Source organism: Lissotriton vulgaris, chromosome 4_1 (assembly GCF_964263255.1).
Source record: "Lissotriton vulgaris chromosome 4_1, aLisVul1.2, whole genome shotgun sequence".
Lineage (NCBI taxonomy): Eukaryota > Metazoa > Chordata > Amphibia > Caudata > Salamandridae > Lissotriton > Lissotriton vulgaris.
Genome location: NC_141691.1, coordinates 1,818,031,503 through 1,818,051,019, shown reverse-complemented (window position 1 = coordinate 1,818,051,019; position 19,517 = coordinate 1,818,031,503). Strand labels below are relative to the sequence as shown.

The 19,517-nt window shown below is 37.1% G+C and overlaps 1 protein-coding gene across 1 annotated transcript in view; it reads left to right on the top strand.

Moving 5' to 3' along the window:
* CSMD3 (CUB and Sushi multiple domains 3) overlaps positions 1–14,483 on the top strand; it is a 2,596,150-nt gene extending 2,581,667 nt beyond the window's left edge. The window contains exons 70-71 of the mRNA XM_086918068.1: positions 10,411–10,546; positions 13,085–14,483. Coding sequence (XP_086774194.1) covers positions 10,411–10,546; positions 13,085–13,244 — 296 coding nt within the window. The 3' untranslated portion in view covers positions 13,245–14,483. The remainder of the gene's footprint in view (positions 1–10,410; positions 10,547–13,084) is intronic.
* Positions 14,484–19,517: the final 5,034 nt, after the last annotated feature.

Sequence of the window (19,517 nt, the reverse complement as noted above, 5' to 3'; positions counted from 1 at the left end):
TCAAAACGTGGGTTCAGAAAACAGGAGGGTGAAGACAAAACGTTTGGCAAATGACTCTGCAGGGAAGACCAAGTCCAACATATGGTATGCAAAATGCAATGGACTGGGTTGCGGCCCGAGTTATTTACAGTATCTGAGACTCATCAAAGCGTTCCAAGAATCACTTTTTTGTACATTTCATGTCAAAAGAAGGCAGCAGATTTAACCAAAATATAAATATATACCTCTTCATTCAAATTGAGACCCCTGGTTAACTGACTGACCGTATTATGCCTAAAGTCCCAATATATTAAAAAGGCCACAATCTTTGATTTCAGGTTTTCAGGGCTGTATCTTCATAAATCAATCAATAGGTACCATTTGCGAAGACAGTCCCCATTTTCCCTGTTCAGGTCTCCAGTAAAATGTTCACTTTCAACTGCTACTTGGAATTTCCCTGCAGCATCACAGTTTTCCTTTGTCCAAAACAGCCACTATGTACAAGACGTGGACCTATCCTCTCTGAGTCAGCAAGAGTCTGGTGCCACAAAACCAGAAGCTCAAATCAGGGGTAGACTACTATTCTTTAGTCAAACATGCAGCCATTTTTCAGTTAATCAGCATGGTGTCATCTTGCGTTTTTTTGTGTTCCAGGCAACGCTCCACATTATTTGTAAGCTATTGGTTATGACTACTGGCAGATTTGGAACAATATTCGAGGCTGCACTCTCATGTATTTTGCAGCAGTGTGACCCAGGATCTATTCTCTGTGTATGTGTTCGGGTAGAGTGTCACTTCATAGTACCTTTAAATACAGAAACTGTCATGGCAGACCCATTTTTTACTTTGGGCTGAGCTTTTTCCATCTTCAAACCTGAGCTGGCCTATTTCTGGCACCAATTATGCGAGAAACTCTCTGCCTCAATCCAATATATATAGAAACCCTGATGTGTGGGTCAGTTCGCAACTATAGAAAGTACTGGAACAACCATTCACAGGCCCAAGTGAGTTAGAAGATCTATAAGCATAATCCTTCCTCTTTCTTAGCCTATTGTGTAACTTTCCTTTCAAGTACCAGCTCCTAACTCTTCCAGTTAAAGGCTCAAAAAAGGGGTGAACAACAGGATGTCAGCAAATAATGTGAATGCCATTTTGGGATGAAATGGAGCTAATCTTAAGGAGGCTAACTTTAGTATTTCTCAACTGGTAAAGCAGTTAAGGTAATACAAATCTGACCACTTGTACAAGTAAGTAATCCAGGAGATCCGAAATGATTAGAAGAAGTTTATTCAAATGTAACTCAACCCAGCGCACGGAGCATCCCTTCAGTGGAAAACCAAACAGTGACTGCAAAACATCATTAGAACCTCCACTAAACAGACCCACCATGCGTGAGCCACATATTTGAATCACAACAATAAGCATAAGACATTACGCGCAACATGCACATGAACAATTAAAGAACATAACAGCATCGCACCATACTCATGCGATGCACGCTACCACTACACTACTTTCATCCTTACAATAAAAAAAATTTAAATAAATTATGACGGAAGGTAAAATACATGGGCCTAATTTATGAATGCCTTGCCCCACCGGTGCGTCACTTTTAAAATGGGAAAAAATTACGCACCGGCGGCACAAGGCCTTCATAAATAAGGCCCCATATTTCTTAATACTTGACAAAACCAACAAATCTTTTTGGAACCTTAATTGTACGACCACGAGAAGAACATGCATAACCATGTTGAGCATTTAAACTAACAGAGTGAGGAAAAGTAGTTATAGATGTTTGAGGTGGAATTTCGTCTTTTTTTGATACATCTAACCAGTGTCTCCAATCTAAATCCTCTACTACTCTCCCACACCTACTCTGCATAATTTCCACTTGTTCAGGAGATACCTTTACGAGATGTCTCTTGTTCCACCATCCTTTTTTATCAATAAAAGCAGCACCTTTACTAACTTTAAGAACCTGAACTGGGTCAAGGAATTTCAATTCTCCTTTTCTAATTTTATTTGGCTTTTTTATTAAAACCCGGTCACCTACTAAAACATCCGCATTGAACGAATTGTACCTTTGATCAAAATAAAATTTCATTTGAGTTTGTTTTTCACTTACTTTGTCACAAATCTCTTTCAAATCAATTTTCTTCTCCCCAGCAATATTTTGTAACCATGTGGTACAGTGGGGTGCGGTGTTGTGACTCCAAACTTTTTGTTTAATGAAATCTTCAACATTAAGATTGGAGGCCAACACAGTTTTTATCCCCTCTTTGATCACTTTATTTCCTCTCTCCACCAAACCGTTCGATGATGGGGAACATACATCAACTTTTAGTTCTTTAATATCTAATTCTCTCAAAAATGTGCACATCTTTTCAAATACAAAATGGGTACCATTATCAGTAATGGTTACTTTGGGGGAACCTTCCAAATGGAAAATCTTGCTTAAAAATGAAATTGTTGAGTCTGCATCAGGAGCGTTTACAAATCATGGTACATCCACTTTGAATAATAATCAATCAGTAAAATAACATATTTCTTTTCTTGATTTTACACAGAATAGGGGACAGAAAAATTGAGACCAAGTCTTTCCCAAGAAGTACGTGGAAATTCAGTGGGGTGTAAAGGAATTCTAAAATTTTGCCAATGCTTGTCAGATAAAAGGCACTCAGGACAATTATCAATTACCTTTCTCACCTGAGTATCTAACGAAGGCCACCAGTAGTGTTGCTTTATTTTCCTAATGGTTTCAGTGACCCCTAAATGGCCTAAATGTGCCTCATTCACAATTAAAGACCGTAAATTAGATGGGAAACAAATGTGTCCCCCCTTCAAACAATTCCGTTCTCTACTGAAAGGTCTTCAGAAATTTGGGAGAATCTACGCAAGTCACCTTTTAAGCACCTAGACTCAGGCCACCAATGGGTAGAATAATCAATGACTTTTTGAAGGACCACATCTTTCTCACACGCCAACTTCCAGTCTTTTTCTGATAACACTGAGCCATATTCACAAACTGCATCCACAATCGCAACACATTCGATGTCCTCAGTAGAAATGTCCTCATTATCATCTTTGAGCATTGACAATCTTGAAAGGCAGTCTGCTCAAAAATTCTTATCACCCTGGATGTGTTTAACATCAAAATTAAACTCGTGTAGTTTGGATACTAATCTCATCAATCTGGCTGACATACAAGAAGAATTTACTTTGTCAAAAGTATAAATCAGAGGTTTGTGGTCAGTCACAAGTTCAAATTTCCAACCGGAATGTACATTTTAAATGTCTGCACTGCCCATACGCATGCTATTGCCTCTCTTTCGATTGTACTGTATTGACGTTCAAAAGACTTGAGTGACCTTGATGCGAATGCTACAGTTTGTTCGTGACTTTTTACACTTTGTGTAAGTACTGCCCCGAGACCTGAAATACTGGCATCTACGGTCATGATAAATGTACCTTCGTCCCTGAAAACATGTAGAGCTTGAGCAGATACAATCATTTTCTTGACAACACTGAAAACTTTGTCGAGATTGGTAGACCAGTTGAAACTATTACCTTTCCTCAATAGCATGTGTAAAGGCTCACCACTTCAGCGTAGGATGGAACAAATCTTGCATTATACTCAGCCAATCCTAAGAAAGCTCGTAAGGAGTCTTTTTCAGTGGGATGTTTTGCATCCTTAATGGCCCTCATAACAGAAAACTTAGGTTTGATGCCTTGCTTGGAAACTGTTTGTCCTAAATACTCACGAAACAGTGATTCCATGAGTTTCTGAAAAACGCTCCCAGTCGACGCTAGGCCAAACGGTAGTCATAGCAATTTGTATGCCACGAAAGGGGTAACAAAATTTGTTAATTTTTAGGGTTCTTTTGATAAAGAAACTTGATGATATGCTGATCTTAAGTCGATCAGCAAAAACCACTTAGCACCTCCAAGATTTGTTAATAACTCATGAATTTTAGGTAGGGGGTGGCAGTTTACAATAATATTTTTGTGCAAGGCGCGCAAGTCTGCGCAAAGCCTAATTTCGCCAGACTTTTAGCGCGCAACAACGATGGGTGCAACACATTGTGAGGAATCGGTAGATTCTATAATACTCTGATCACACAAATTCTTTAAAGTTTCCCTCAATTCATTCCTCACACGTAAAGGGACAGAAAGTACTTTATGTGAAATAGGTTGAGCCCCCGGAACTGTGTCACTGAAAACTGGGTTGAATTCAGAAATAACCTGTTTTAGAACTTTAGAATCTCAATCAGACATGCCACATTTGATGATACAGACCAGTAGTTCCCCAACCTTAATAGGATTCTCGTCCCCAGGGACCAAATATAAGCCCATATGAGCAGGTCTTTCCAGCCGATGATAGTCTTCCTTTTCTCTGCAACATACATTTTAGTCAAAGTTCCCCTTCCAAGACATTGCACTAATCAAGTGAAATACCCAATCATGTTTATGTCTTTTTCCCCAAATGCATTTGGATTTACATCAGAGTGTAGGAGATCAACACCCCTGTTCCATAAATCATAACAAGTTGTATCTCTCAGAATCGTAATCGGTGAACCCAAGTCGCCATCACCTGTAAAGGAACATTGTCAATTATAGCAGAACACAACGGACCTTTTATAGAATCCTTTTCACCATCACAATCCAATGTAACAATTATGGTGTTGAGAGAATTGCTACAGGATTCCACATCTGAATCAATATAGTTCACATTAAATTACTTTTTAACATTCCTACATACCCCTTGGAAATGCCCTAACTTTTTACAAATGACATATCATTTGTTGGTTGCAGGGCAATTTGGAGAATTCCCAATGTGGTTTTTGGACCCACATCTATAGCAAAATAACGATTGCTTCTTTTAAACAAAATGTAAAATTTTTATTCTTGACATATACTGCACATATGGCATTGTCTTGGTCAGTTTCTGATGATGAAACAAGCTTAATTCCGCTTTTAGAGGTATCCTGCATTGCTTTACTGGATAGAGTCGAACGCTCAATGCTTAAAGCTAGATCAATTAACTCAGTCAGAGAAGGATTTTTGCATCCAAAGATCCTCACTTTAATTTTACGTGAAGCGCAATTAAAAACAAACTGATCCCTGATATAATTATCAGACAACGGTCCGAAATCACATGTGGTTGACAAAACTCTGAGTACAGATATGTATTCTTCAACTTTTTCCTCCTCCTTTTTTGCTTTCTCGAGTACAAATTATGACTCCTTAACATAATGTTTGGCTCTTCTGAGAATAGTTTTTTAGACGTGCAACTGTTCCTATATAAACATTCCACTGTCCGTCACCTACATGGAATGCCGGTGGAGGTATAGGTACAATACTATGAAAAATTATTTCTGCAGCTTGACCAAGGCATCCAAAAAGTAGTGCAAATTTCCGGGCATTAGAATAGCCAGCAGTGTCAATAGCCACTAAATGGTTTACAAAGAGCCTAAACCGCTCTGACCAAATGATTTCAGGACTACCAGGTTTGCAGAGAAAACGAGGAGGTTATGTAAATGCACGAAAATAAATTAAGAAGAACAAATAAATGAAACTGATGAAAACTCTGACATACCGTAGTTAAAATGCTTAAAATATCTATAAATACAGTTTAGCAGAAGAGTGTTCAAACGAACAAATTGTTAGAAAAGCGGCGCATCGCTGCTGAAAAACACACATGCCCTGTTTACATTCCTCGCTGATGAAGAACACAAATGTGCTGTATGAACTCACACACGCTGTTTCACTTCTTCGCTGTTGAAGAACCCAAATGTACAGTTTGAATTCTAATACTAATTAGGTGAAGCGTGCACGTTGCTGATACACTATCTACGCACTGAAAATTGCCTTCTAACCAAATATATTTAAGCATGCTCGTCACTGAAACCAAATGCGCTGTCAGATTTCATAAAGAAACCATGTATCCAGTAGGATTTCAATGATGGCGCTATTAGACGTCTATCGTCAGCGCGTGCAGCGTTCCTGGTAAATAAACCAGCCTCAATAAGCAATTGGCTGTTTCAACATACGTGCAATCCAGTCACAGGCAAGAATAAAAAGACTCCGAATTCATTGGCCAATAGGAGTCTCTTACTAAAGTTGAAACAGTTTCCAGTTAAAGCACAAGTAAATAAACAGAGTGCGGGCCAATGGGAGCTCCGAACAGATAACATTCAAATACCTTTTCTGGTCAAACCCATGAAGAACAGGAATACCAAAACCCAGCCGGATAACTTCTTTGAAAGGACGTTGAAGACAACCGGACTTACGGAGATGGTAACTCGATAAGGTTGACGAAGGCAGTGAAAATAGAAAAAAAAACTTAATGTTGATGGGATATGTTTGTCATCTCATTGTATAAAACATAACTTTTCCTAAAGCACATTTTACATTTTAAGGCACCAGTTGGAAAGAGCTTTCCATCACTCTGACTCCCTTATCTGTAGTTTGACATAAAACATAATTGGACTTAAAATGGTTGTCCTTTTATTTAGTGTGTTTGTGTCTGAGCACTAATGCACCAACCATAGCTAGTAAATATGTACAAATAACAACTTTCCAGAGCCACAATCTGGGGAAATGCATCAACAATAGAGAGTTCTTATACTACTGGCCGTAATTCCCTGTGCTGGCAGTACACCCCATTCGTTATTCCAGTGATTTTCCCTGCTATTTAAACTGAGATACTAACAGTGAACATCAAACCTGTTCTTCAGCATATACAAACTTCCAGTACTGAAGCTAACACACAGCTTTGATGATGCAGTTGCACTTTGGCTCAGCTTCTGATATCCCTATTCTAATCCCGATAGCACCCACCAATAGCAGTCATAACATTTCCATTCCCTTTCTCTAACTGCCAACATTTCCATTTAGATGGAAGGTAACTCACAACCGTCTACCATTCCCACTCCAGACTTAGGCAATAATGATTAAGTCCTGCCCTCCAAAAATTGCATAACATTCAATTTAGAGACCAGGTTCAGCAGTCGTATGGCTCCTCAATCCAGGATGATCTCATCTCTGTTTTATTATTATTATAATATCTTACAGATCTTTGCTAAAGTGCCTCAGTTTGCCTTCATCCATGTGCATTGAATATAGTTCACCTGCCTCCCACTTAAACAGAGATACTGCCTGGCATATTAACCCGGCATGCTAACCAGGAACTCTATGCATGCTATGTGTTTGTTAGACTTGACATCTTTGGTGTGGTATTCCCCCAAACCTTTTGCCTTCACTCCTTCTGTGTTGCTGAATTCATTTTTTGTTGGCATTAAGGCTCTGGGCACTTTACCTTCTTGTCCTAACCATTTGGTGCCTATATCCTGGGACACATTACCAGGTGTAGCTGGCAGATGATCTTTGTGCTTCACTCCTAGACAGTGAGACAATGAGGAAACATGTTTTGTCAGAATGGGCCATCTCTGTCAGTATGAGGGGGTGAATAGCTGTCACCTAACACACTTGTACATGACAAAAACTCTGGCTCAGCCCACTCACAAAGGGGCTCTAAATCCATAGTAAAAGTCTTTTGTGCCACCAGACAAGCTGGGACCGGGGCAGGAAGGGAGGAAATCAAAACACCTCTGTAGAAGAATGCTAGAAGCTTCTCCCACTTTAAATTAGGCACCAAATATAAACATTGGACCCTCAGACCCAACTCTTCAGATCACTGCTGGACCTATGGACTATGCCAGGAAGAAAGACTGCCCAGCGGTGAAGTCTGCCCTGCTGCCCAATCCTGTTTGCTGACCAAATTCTGCTTTGCTGACCAAGGATTGCTTGGCTGCCCAAGGCCTGTTGTTTCTGCATCAAGATGATTTGCTGCTGTTAGCTGCCCGGCTGAATCTATCCTGCCTGTGTGGACAAAGGACTGTGTGAAATCACCAAGGGTCAGTAAGGACATATCAGGCTTCTTCGATGTCAAGGCAACTCCTCACATCTTGATGCAAAACATTCAAGCTCACTATCCAGCACAATGTATCTCGTCCTCCAGGCAAATGAATCAAAGAGCAACGACCTGGAATTTCAGGTGGCCTCTTTGACGACGCATCTTGACACAGACATAGGCCTAGCATGACATATCTTCCTAAGTGGCGATGAATCACATCGCAATTCCTCGCAAACTCCAGTTGATGGCTTCCTTTATGATGGCGCAAGGTCTCACCTCGTGAGCTCCTGTGGATTGGCTTCACTGACTCCACCACTGCGCTATGCATCTCGATGGCCAACCTTTCATTGCAGCGGTTAATTGACTACTCCTCGAAACCAACCCTCACATGCGTCACTTTTCATTGCGCCCTCCTTGCGACATGTTGGATCGGTCATATTCACAGTATGATGCATCATGTCGCAAGGAGTTACAGATATGTTGGTATTTCTGACGAATCTGAAGGCGCAAAAATGAGACATTGCTGGAGTGTGTCACAAAAGTGACGCCACCCGAGCAATGTGTCCTTTCACATGGGGCAAGCCCCATGTGAAAGGGCCTGCATCAGTCTTACCCATGCTGTGAGGCAGACCTAAGATATTGACGCACTGACGTCCTAGAAGTAGGCCTGGGTGGTAAATTCTGGTTCGCTCGCTGAATTTGGGTATTTTCGCGTTACGCGGAGAACGCAAAATTGCCCAAAATTCTAGGTTCCGCTACTTTGTGAAATTTTTTGCATGTTCTCGTTCTCAAAATGGTGTTTGCAAGATATTTCCACCCGAGCACGCAAACAGCGATTGCGAACAGGAAAAAAGCACCCCGAACAAGCAATTCCGCGTGTTCGTGGAATTTCTGCGCGCTCACAGAGATTTATTACCGTTTCACGGAGATTTGCGTAATGCAATTCCGCCCACCCCTACCTAGAAGTGATGCCGAGAAATCTCATAGATTTAACTGTGTCACTTCTACGAGGCTTACTTCCGTGGGAACGCCCCCCTGCGTACATTATACCTGACAAAGGTATTATGTAACGCAGGGGTTTACAAATAGAACGCAACATGGGGCATACGCTGCCGTTGCGTCACAAAAAGTGATGCAAAAGCAGCGAAAAACTGGCGCATGGCCTCATAAATAAGGCCCCCAATGATTACATTTATTTTGCTATATATATTAATGTCTACTCAGCAGATTTAAAACGTCTATGAATTTCCTTACAAAGCTTAGAAAAATTGTGTTTTTCAAATTGTTCACATTGTGAAATGGAAGCTTCCCGAATCTGAGCACAGTTTAAGCATGTTTAGGTTTTTAGATGTTAGTGTGAAAATGCATGCTTACATCTCAGATTTGAACTTTGTAAAACTGTACAGACCATTTGTTAACATTTACAACGGACGTACACAAATAATAAAGCTGAGAATTTAAACGATCTTTTTATCATTTTTAAGACAGACCACATATAGCTGGAGTTGATTAGCAGGGTCCATCTGCTGTAGAGGCCTCTTTTATATGCCCACTTTAATAGAATGAATAAATGGAGCTAATAGATTTGATTTAAAATGCAATCCCTTTATTTTCTCAGCTTCATACGGTCATAAAAGGTTGTCTTACACCAGAAAACACGTGAAGTCGATGGTATGCAAGAGTGATATTTATTTGTATAACACACACACTTTATTTCCTTTATGAATAATGGAAGCTCTGCATGTTAACATATTGTGCATTTTATTAGTGCATCTATTTGTGGGACCAATGAATCCTTTTTACAAGTGAATCCTCAGGTCCTTAAGAACTACTAGACAGTAGTCCCAAGCAAAGCACTTAAGAGAATGTTTCTCGGAAATCGGTTATTGAGAACACCTGTTGTGCAATGTAGATTACATTAATTGCTTGAGAGATACCTCCTTCTTTGTAAATCAGTGACCACTCTTAAGCAAGTAAGGAACTTTCACCCATGGAATTTTCTGTAATACTAACTTCGATACACAAAAAATGGCTGCTTTATGCGATTTATCATCAAGGTAAGTAATGCCTTTTAGTGCAAATTTTGTAATCTCTCTGTAAACATTCAAATCCAACCGTATAATGCTTTTTTGAATTACAGAGAATATACCATTCATTGTCAAAGACTGTGTGCTGATTAGGTTTATGCCTGAATTAACCATCCTTCTGATGTTATGTAATGTAGCTTAATCTAAACTAATAAATATGTAGCTTCGTATTTAAAGACATTGTATTCTTTCTAATGATTTCAAATGCATTGGGCATCGAAACTTGCTTTGGGTTGTGCTCACAGTTTCTTTATCTATAGAAACAAAATCTCAAGCATTATTTGTCATTAAGGTTTTAGCAGTCATAAACATTTTAGAATACCAGTTAGAGTAGAACACGTCTCCCCTTCTGCAATCAACAGTATATTACATTGAACGAATCAAATTGTAAATCTCACAAAAGTAATTTAATGTTGTTTTGTTTTCCAGGTCTTAACATGTCAGAAGGACCAAATTCACCAAACCTTCCACATGGTACAAACAGTAGCTCTGTTGCCATAGCTATCCTTGTGCCTTTCTTTGCTCTTATATTTGCAGGTTTTGGATTTTATCTTTATAAACAAAGGTAAGACTTTAAATGAGTGTCATATTTGGAAATGAACCAATGTAAGAGATTCTGCTGGTATCCAACTGAAAATCAAATATTCAGAAATAGTAAAATATTTCTTGGTAACATGAGGATTCTAGAATTATGGTGACATTTTTAAGAAAGATGTACTACCCTGGATTATGCTCACAGGCTTTTCAGTGAGACATTGCCTTTGAATTATGCAAAGAGAGACAGTAGTTACTTTGTGTAGGGTGATGCTATATGGCACTACACTTTTCAAACTGTTCTTTCATTTCCTTGTTTTCATTTGTACCACTGTTATTGGGAAAAAAGTGCCTTAATGTAATTGTTCTCCAGAATGTTTATGTTACTATGCCATCCTGGCCTTTGAAACCCAAAGGCTTCCATTATGACTTTTTCTTGATATGATACTAACAATCAAACCCCATCAAGGAAGGATCAAAAGCTAAACTCATAGGAATTCTCTGATTATAAGAACGAAGGAGGCAAACTTGAACCAGGATAGATAAATAATTAGTCTAAAATTGCCCCATCCCTGCCCCTTAGTTCACCATTGTAAAGGAACAGTATCATTCAACTTAGGTCCACATTACGTCAGAGACAGTAATACAGGAAGGACCAGTAACTGTAGTGACCAGCCCCACCGATATTACAACAAGTGTGGAAACACAGTAGGCCTGGAGTTTCTCACCCACAGTGCTAGTCTGGTAAAATCCCAGCGTGAAAATCTAACGTTAAGTAATTCCTTTCTCTCTCCATGGTTTAAAAATCAATGCCATTGGTTCAAGTTAACCTCATGGGTGCAGGAGGACAGTCACTAAAATTGGGATACACTTTAAATAGAACCTTAATCTTAAAGTCACAAAATGGATAGCTATGGCCTTTTTTAAATTAAACCTTGTCTATAATTAAATGGGCCTTATTTCAGAAAATAGGTCATTTTCTTTTCAAGTAGCTTCAGAAAAATGCCTTCCAAATCACAAAGAGATTTAAAAAAAAATTCTCCCAACTATCTGTCCCAGACCACCTTCCTTTTTATTATGTTTCTAATTTTTGCTAACATCAGCCCCCTCAAACGTAAGCCAGAAATATCTAAAAAAAAATCCAGCACATATACAAAAGTTATATTTCCACAAGCTTTAGCCAATATGACTTCTTAGAGGATAGCAATACTTGTCCAAGATTTGTCCCCTGACTTTAATTGATTGCTTATACTAAAGATGTGAATTAGCAATAGTCAACTCAGGAAGTTCTTCTCGCCTCAGAAAATGTATAGAGACATGTATTCTACACAGTTTTCATTTGTCTTTTAATGATGACAAAGCACAGGCGTGGAAGGATGTGAACCACACAGCTTTCCATAATGTAGAGCAGGGCAAGGAAGTAATGACTGCTGCATACGTATTCCATACCTTATCATCTCCTGGGATTTCTTACTCATGCACCGCTGATCTTAGGCCACAGGCAAGGACAGATATGAAACCTACACTTTTAGTACCAGCGACATCCATGAACAAGACTCCAGTTTTTCATTATGTGGTACTTTACTTTAAGGATGTATTTCACTACAAATCCTAAGATGTTGTACATTATTCATATATGGATACACCAAGAGTTGGTCTACACTGATAGACATAAGAAAAATACTGTAATTCAGTTTTCCTGTCTTGAGAGTAATGCAACTTTTTCTTCCTGTTATGCCCATGTTTCCAGGAAGCATTATGCCTCAATGGCAGGGAATGTGGAAGTGATAAGCAGCTTGCATTGGAACTTTAAGGACCAAATACATTAAGTGTATTCAAACTATAGACTAAACATTGACTTGATAAAAGAGAGACAGAGCCTTTAAAATCAATTTCAGTTTTCTTGTAATTCTTTTGCTTTATGACTTATAGAGCAGTATTTCTTCCCTCAATCTATATGTATTGGCTCGAGAATAGGTACCAACGTAATAATTTGTTAATATAATCTACCTAGTCCATAAATCAAATACTGTATAAGCATTTATTTTTACTTATGTTCATTCTTGTCTATTCAGATCTTGTTCATCTTTACAATGAAACCATCCCGAATATACATACACTCTTCTTTACTGCGAAAGAAATCCCCCTCCTTTGAAAAAAATATATTTACATTACTGCAGTTGCAGTCAGGGCATCATATAAAATCGCACACACAGGTTGTCCATTCTAAGGTGCAAAATGGAAACGTATTTTAAGTTGACAATTGATGGATTATCATCATTATTGCTTTTAAGTAAAGACATTTATTTCTGTCCGAATATAGTGTGATTTACTTTCCTATAAACTTTGTTTTTTAGCACTTGCCCAGAGGCATAGCTACCTCGTTTCCTTCTACCAGGAAACTTACATTATAACATTCTGCTGGAAGAAAATAGAGTGCAATAAACAAATGGCCTTAATTGTAGCTAATAAATGTTATTTCTTTTTTACATGTACAGTCTTTCCACATGATGTATATATACATTAGTAATATTGACATTCTTCACCATTGGCTTGTATTTCCCAACAGGACTGCCCCCAAGACGCAGTACACGGGATGCGCTGTACATGAAAATAACAATGGTCAAGCTGCTTTTGAGAACCCCATGTATGATACCAATGCCAAGTCTGTGGAGGGCAAAGCTGTCCGATTCGACCCTAACTTGAACACTGTCTGCACAATGGTATGATGTCACGAGCCTGTCGACTTCAGGAAGCTGGCTATTGAAACAGAAGACAGTGCGCTTTGGTTCACTGCTAAAATTTAAGCACAGGTGTTTCAGGACTGCTTGGCCTACCTTCCTGGAGAACGAGAGACAAATGTTTTTAAAAGAACTGAGAGAGACTCATTCTTTGTGCTTGCCACGGAGAGTGTTGACGAGGTGCTGCACTCCATGAGTGCTTGCTCACACTTTAATTTCTTTTTTGAAAAAGAAGATTATTCTATTGAAACAACTTATTTGCATATATTGGAGGAGCATCCACTATTGCTATTTTTGTGCTTTATAAACTATATTAGCCGGTCTGGAAAAAAATGAAAGACATAGGATAGAAAAAACGAGCTATACTTTCAAGAGGCAAAAGATATCTGATATTTTAACAACCCGAAAGATTTAATATATTATTTCTTTACAAATGTATGTCCTATGTTGCATATGAAATGTTTCACTATTTTCCGCATCCGTGAAGACCACTCAATATGTGTCATTGAGTGTGTAATCGTGTTTTGAATCCCACTTAAGGGTACCTTTATGCTTTCTCATCCCTAAGAGAAATTATCCATCTATATTCATTTTCATATTTTGCCCTCATCACTTCCGTGCTTGCTACATCATGAACAAAATGCTTAATAATTGAGGACATTAGGTCCATGCCAATCAGAAATCATTTTGCATTTCAAAAGTACTCCATTTCTAAATTGGAAAACAATGTGGCTATTTTGTTCTTTAAAAATGCTAACCAACAATTATCAGCAATAGGAGTAAATCTAAAATATTTTTCAATCACTTATGGATAGTGGATAGTGGTGGAAAATAAAAAAAAACCTTGAGAGTGAAGCAATAGGAGTAAAGCCAACAACTATGATGAATAGCATAATTCATTACAAAAACACTGGGGTATTATGGGAATAACACCACATCTGCAAATAAATATATGGGAGACCAGCAATCCGTATGTAAAAGCGGTACATAATAACCAACTTATTGGAGTCTATTTTGATGTCACTACTCTTCAATAACAAAAACATACGATGCAGAGTATACAATAATAAATAATTTTGCTTCTTTTCCATATTCTAAACACTGGCCGTTTACAGTGGTACCAAAGCAGAAACCTACAAAGCATTCTTTCACAAGGAAAGTATTTTACTTTACTAATGTAAGAATACCAGTTTGTATTTTTATCGTAGGGGCAACATGAACTTCAGGTGTTAGACTTTATAGAGATTCCTCAAAAATTTCTATAGAATAACCATCTTGTGAAAATACATTATTTATACCTTGTGTTTGCCCTTTGAATTGTCATAAAAAATGTCTGATATATTCAAATGACATTTCGATTAAGGGGTGTTTCTATTCCCCAGAATAATTTTAAGAATGGTACATACCTAGGATTTTTATAGAACTATAGAAATTTCTAAATATAATACTTTTGAATTTCAAGGATATTTCTTTGATTGTGGAAGTTTAACCGCCTGTAATAGTTTTTACACATTCTGTGTTCATTTTTAAGGAAAACAACTGAAATTCCAACAGAAGGCTTGCAGAATATTCAGAATGCAAAGTACACTAGTAGGTTTTCAGTTAGACGGACATGTCAGATGTGCTGTTAATTCATGTAAAAAGTGAATTAAAAAAAATGATTGTACATTTTAATAGATTATGGCTTTACCCAGATAACTGAATATTGTGGCTCCACCAAGTAAGTAAGTAATATTATTTATTGCATGATTAATTAACCCATTGCAATATTAGATCAAATTAAATTTATTATTTGTTGTGTTATATACGGTTAAAAACAGTCATTTGTTCAAAAGGGCAAAGGTGCTTATTTTCCAGATCTTAAAAACAGTTTAAAAACAATAATTTACACAGTGTAAAGAAGAGGCCATGGTTTAAGATTAAGAATGCAATTCAGGGACCAATAAGATGAGTATACATCAGCTGGTGGATAAAAATTAATTAGAATATCAACAAGCCCATAAACCTATTCCAGCCTCATAAAGACAACACGTGAGGATTCGAAAGCATTAAATCAATGCTTACTCATGACATCATTCTCAATCAAAAATCTCTTGGATAATATCTCTAATTTGAATTGAAGTTGTGGTGTACTACATTGGTTATATTTCACTATATTTTATGAAAATGTTATATTTCCCAACACATTGTTTAGTTATGAAATTGCAAGTCAGCTCAGAGAGCTCTTTCAAAAACTATATACAAGCCTTTTCTCACAAATGTCTTAATGACTAGCAGTAAAATTAGCAGTTCAGGTACTGTATCACATTTTGATAGGTTTGAAGTTCGATCACAATTAGGGAGTATTAACACCTTGGCTGCTAAGGGGTTTTCCCCTCCTGTGCTGCATTCTTACAATTCTTACAATTCCCATTGTTCATGACAAGGTCAGCTCGTCAAACGCACAGCGCAGGTAACACCCATGATGAGCTGACCTTGTCATGAGCATGGAAGGGGTTAAGGAAATTAGATCTTAACATTGTTTAAAAAATTAATAATTTCAGCTTCATGATACTTTTATATTGATGCATATCAGCACTTACATCCCTATCAACTTGTGCACAACTTGTGCACAATTTTCGGTGTCCTATTATTACTGGAGGATTTATTCTCTGTATTAAAGATGGAATTTAAGGTACAAAACCTAGCTTTGATTGGGGTAAGATCTGATGTTTTAAAAAAAATACAATGCAATAATGTTTGAACAGTAAGGAAACAGGATTTGGTGAGGTAATGTTGAATTTTGTGACAGAAAAAAACTTTCAGTCTAATCTCTAGGAATTAGTGTTTAGTTTTTAAAATCTTATTTGGGGCAGCAGTAGATAACTTTTTCTTTATATGAAGATACACTAAAAAAAATAATTCAAATACTACACCAAATGAGATGTGTTTTTATTATCCTATTGATATGGAGCACACTAGCAGCAAAGAATGTGTCCACTAAACAAAAATCAGTAAATTCTATGGAAAATCTCAAAAAAAGATTTTTTGCATTCAGCAGAATATGGCAAAAGGGGATGTAATTAGGTTTCTTATCATTATGTCTACTCTTAAAGTGTTATATGGAATTTTTTCTGAAGATTCTGTATCCTGCCTTTTGACTGCCTCAACTAAATATCGCAAAACGTTTGGTGAATGTTAGAAGTTAGAGCAGTGTTAATCTAATATACTATAATGATAAAATTCAATGCATCTAGAGAGCCAAAGGCGTGTGTAAGGTTACAAGTTGTAGCGTTACCCAAATTTGGTTCTAGGCAAAAATATTACAGTGTTTCTATATGATAGTTAGATAAACTAGACATACATTGACAGAAAACTAGGTCTGGACAAAACTTTAATCACATCTGAGTATTGAGAGTTATTTTGGTAGTGTTGTCATGAAATTACTGAAAATGATGTGATCACACTCTTTTGTGTAATTAAGAGTAATTTGACACAGAAATCCTACTGCAGGAGCACAGGAACAACAACATTAGGAAGCAGCTGCTGGCTGTTCCTGTTTGTATTCTATTGCATAAAAGCTGTTTTCCTAACCCGAAATGCATACTTGGTTCTAATTTGGATGCAAGAGTCCATTTTGTGCAAAGAAAGTAGCCCTAAATGCCGGGTTCTATTCCTTGCATAATTCAGTGTCATGTGATGTAATTTAGCTATAATTTCACATAATTACACCATCGCAAATTACGCTTCTTACGCCTACTTCTACAGAAAGCATAGCCCAGTTATGTGTCGCTCAGCAATGTGTGGTACACAGTGGGGGCATATGAAGGTATATAAATCTAGTGTTCCTCAGTAAATTTGTAAGTGCACAGGAAATCACAAATAAATGCTGATGGAGTGATCTGGTTGGGCAGTACCAAAGTCCATTGATGTCCTCGATTAAGTCATTTGTTTAAAGAATGTACATGCTGGAGAGCAGATGACAAATTTCATCAAAAAGGAAAGGGACCTGGGTTTATCATTTAAGGAGAGATCACAATAGTGTAAAATATCTAGAATGTGTGTATGTGATTAATGAGAAATGTAGAGTTATATAAAGGGCGATGTGGAAAAATACTGCAATTCAAGTTTAATTGTGCTTCCGATTAAAAGATCTATGTTTAGATCTGTGCAGGTCCAATTTTTAAAATAATAAAGGCAGAAACAGGATAGTTCACATATTTGTTAAAGAATCCTCCAGGAATCTAATAGTGTATTGAATGGATATATGCAGGATAGTAGGATGACCAGTGAAGCATTTAAATTCATTTTGCTGATACCCACAATACAAGATGAAACAGCATGCATAGTTGTACCTGTATGAGCAGCATTTGAACGTTTTGATTATATGTATTCCATTTGTATTGCCCTTTTATTTAAAGTTCAAAGGAGAGTGCAAATACATAACTTCACATAATGATAAATAGAGAAAACGGTCCTCATTCAAAAACGTTTATTTAACGATAAAGAGCATTTAAGAGACAATAAGCCCATTAAACTTTAGCAACAGAAATGTTGGGATTAAGTGCACAAATTGGGTTTGAAATGTCCAAATATATCCACGATTGTAGGTGCCGTAGAGGAAAGAACTTCTGCATTTGGTATACTTTGCATACCCTAAGTATGCGTGGGAATTTCAGTGTTTCCCAAAAAGGAAGAAATCTGCTCAAATAATAGGAGGAAACCACAAAGACAAAAAAAAATTCTTAAAGACGTTTATAAATGAGAGCCAAACAAATCAAAGAAAATTAAAATGTCTGGGTGTACACGACCCAACTGTGGAGTACACAGATAAAGGGAGGCAAAGTTGGAAGGCATGGAGGCTGTGCACTTGAAGACAATGGAAGACACATTTCAAATGGCACTTCTCTTTGAAATACACCCTCAAAATGCTGAAGTTTCTATCCTGTTTAATCAGAACAGAATTGGCTTGTTTAGCAGTAACAGCTTAAGTGGATATTAATTAGAGTGATAGCAAACAGTACTAAAACATTTACTCCATGAATGAATTAATGAGAACCGTGTATAATCATGCTTTCACTGACCTTTCTGCCTCATGCCAACCTCCCCTTAAAAAATCAAGATGCTGGATCTTAATAACATTCCATGGATTTTAAATTCAATGAAAGAACGTGAACAACTGTGCTGTGAATTCCCTTTGAATTTTTCTCTCTTTTTCAATTGACTAGTAGGGTGAATGTGAGCCAATCAATGTATTACCTATTTATTATTAACCACACATCACAAATCATCATTTATATGGGTAATTAACAAAACAAAGGATAGAAATGCGGGGAGATTTATAAATACATTTCTGTAAAATCTTAATATTGTCATGCCATCAGCAAATATTTTGGATTTTCGTTGAAGTGTAGTGAACTACTGCAAAAACGACATCATTTTGCAATTAGGATAATGTCAATAAATGATAAACCTCACTGTATCACAGCACAAAGGTTGCACCTCCCAAAAAATATAGCTATTGAGGTAGATTAGACGGACTGCTAAAATCTACTGATCCTTACTAAATGGGTTTAAAATGAAGTGTTACCTCCGAGACACAAATCCATATAGATTACTCAAAATAGAACATTTTACAATGTCACTTTGTATTCCAGGCAGCAAAGGCCACCACATCATCCCCACAAAATTCATCTTCTCTTACTTTTCCAAATGCCCATAATTAACTCTGTTCAATCATTCTTTTGTAACACCATCATACAGAGTGCCTACCAAAAAATCATTTACCCAGGTCTGCTGTTAGGAATTTTTGGTTACACAAAAGAAAACATGTTTTAGAAAAGTAAATCATGCTGTTCTATTTAAGAATTAATTCATTGTGCTAAATGTTGTTTTGCGATTTATTTCACCTGTTGCTATTTATTCTTGTTTCTTAAAATGATTGCAATAAATAGGACCTATTAATCAATGTTAAATTAATACATTAAACATATTGTTTGAACAAAGATTTCTTCAACAGCTGGCTACTCCTCTTATATTAATGCATACACTTTTGTAAAGAAATATATTTTTATGAAAAGAGAATTTGTAAAAGTATGATGTAAATTTTCAGTGCAATGTATACAAAATAAAAACGGACAATTGCTTTTTCTATAGGGTGTACTGTTTTTTTCTGAAATTAATTAAAAATAACAAATGTACTTCGCATTACCTTAGACTATTCAATATGTTCCTCAAAATTGGAAGACAATGTTGTGATTCTGTGCGATTCCAGAGCTATTT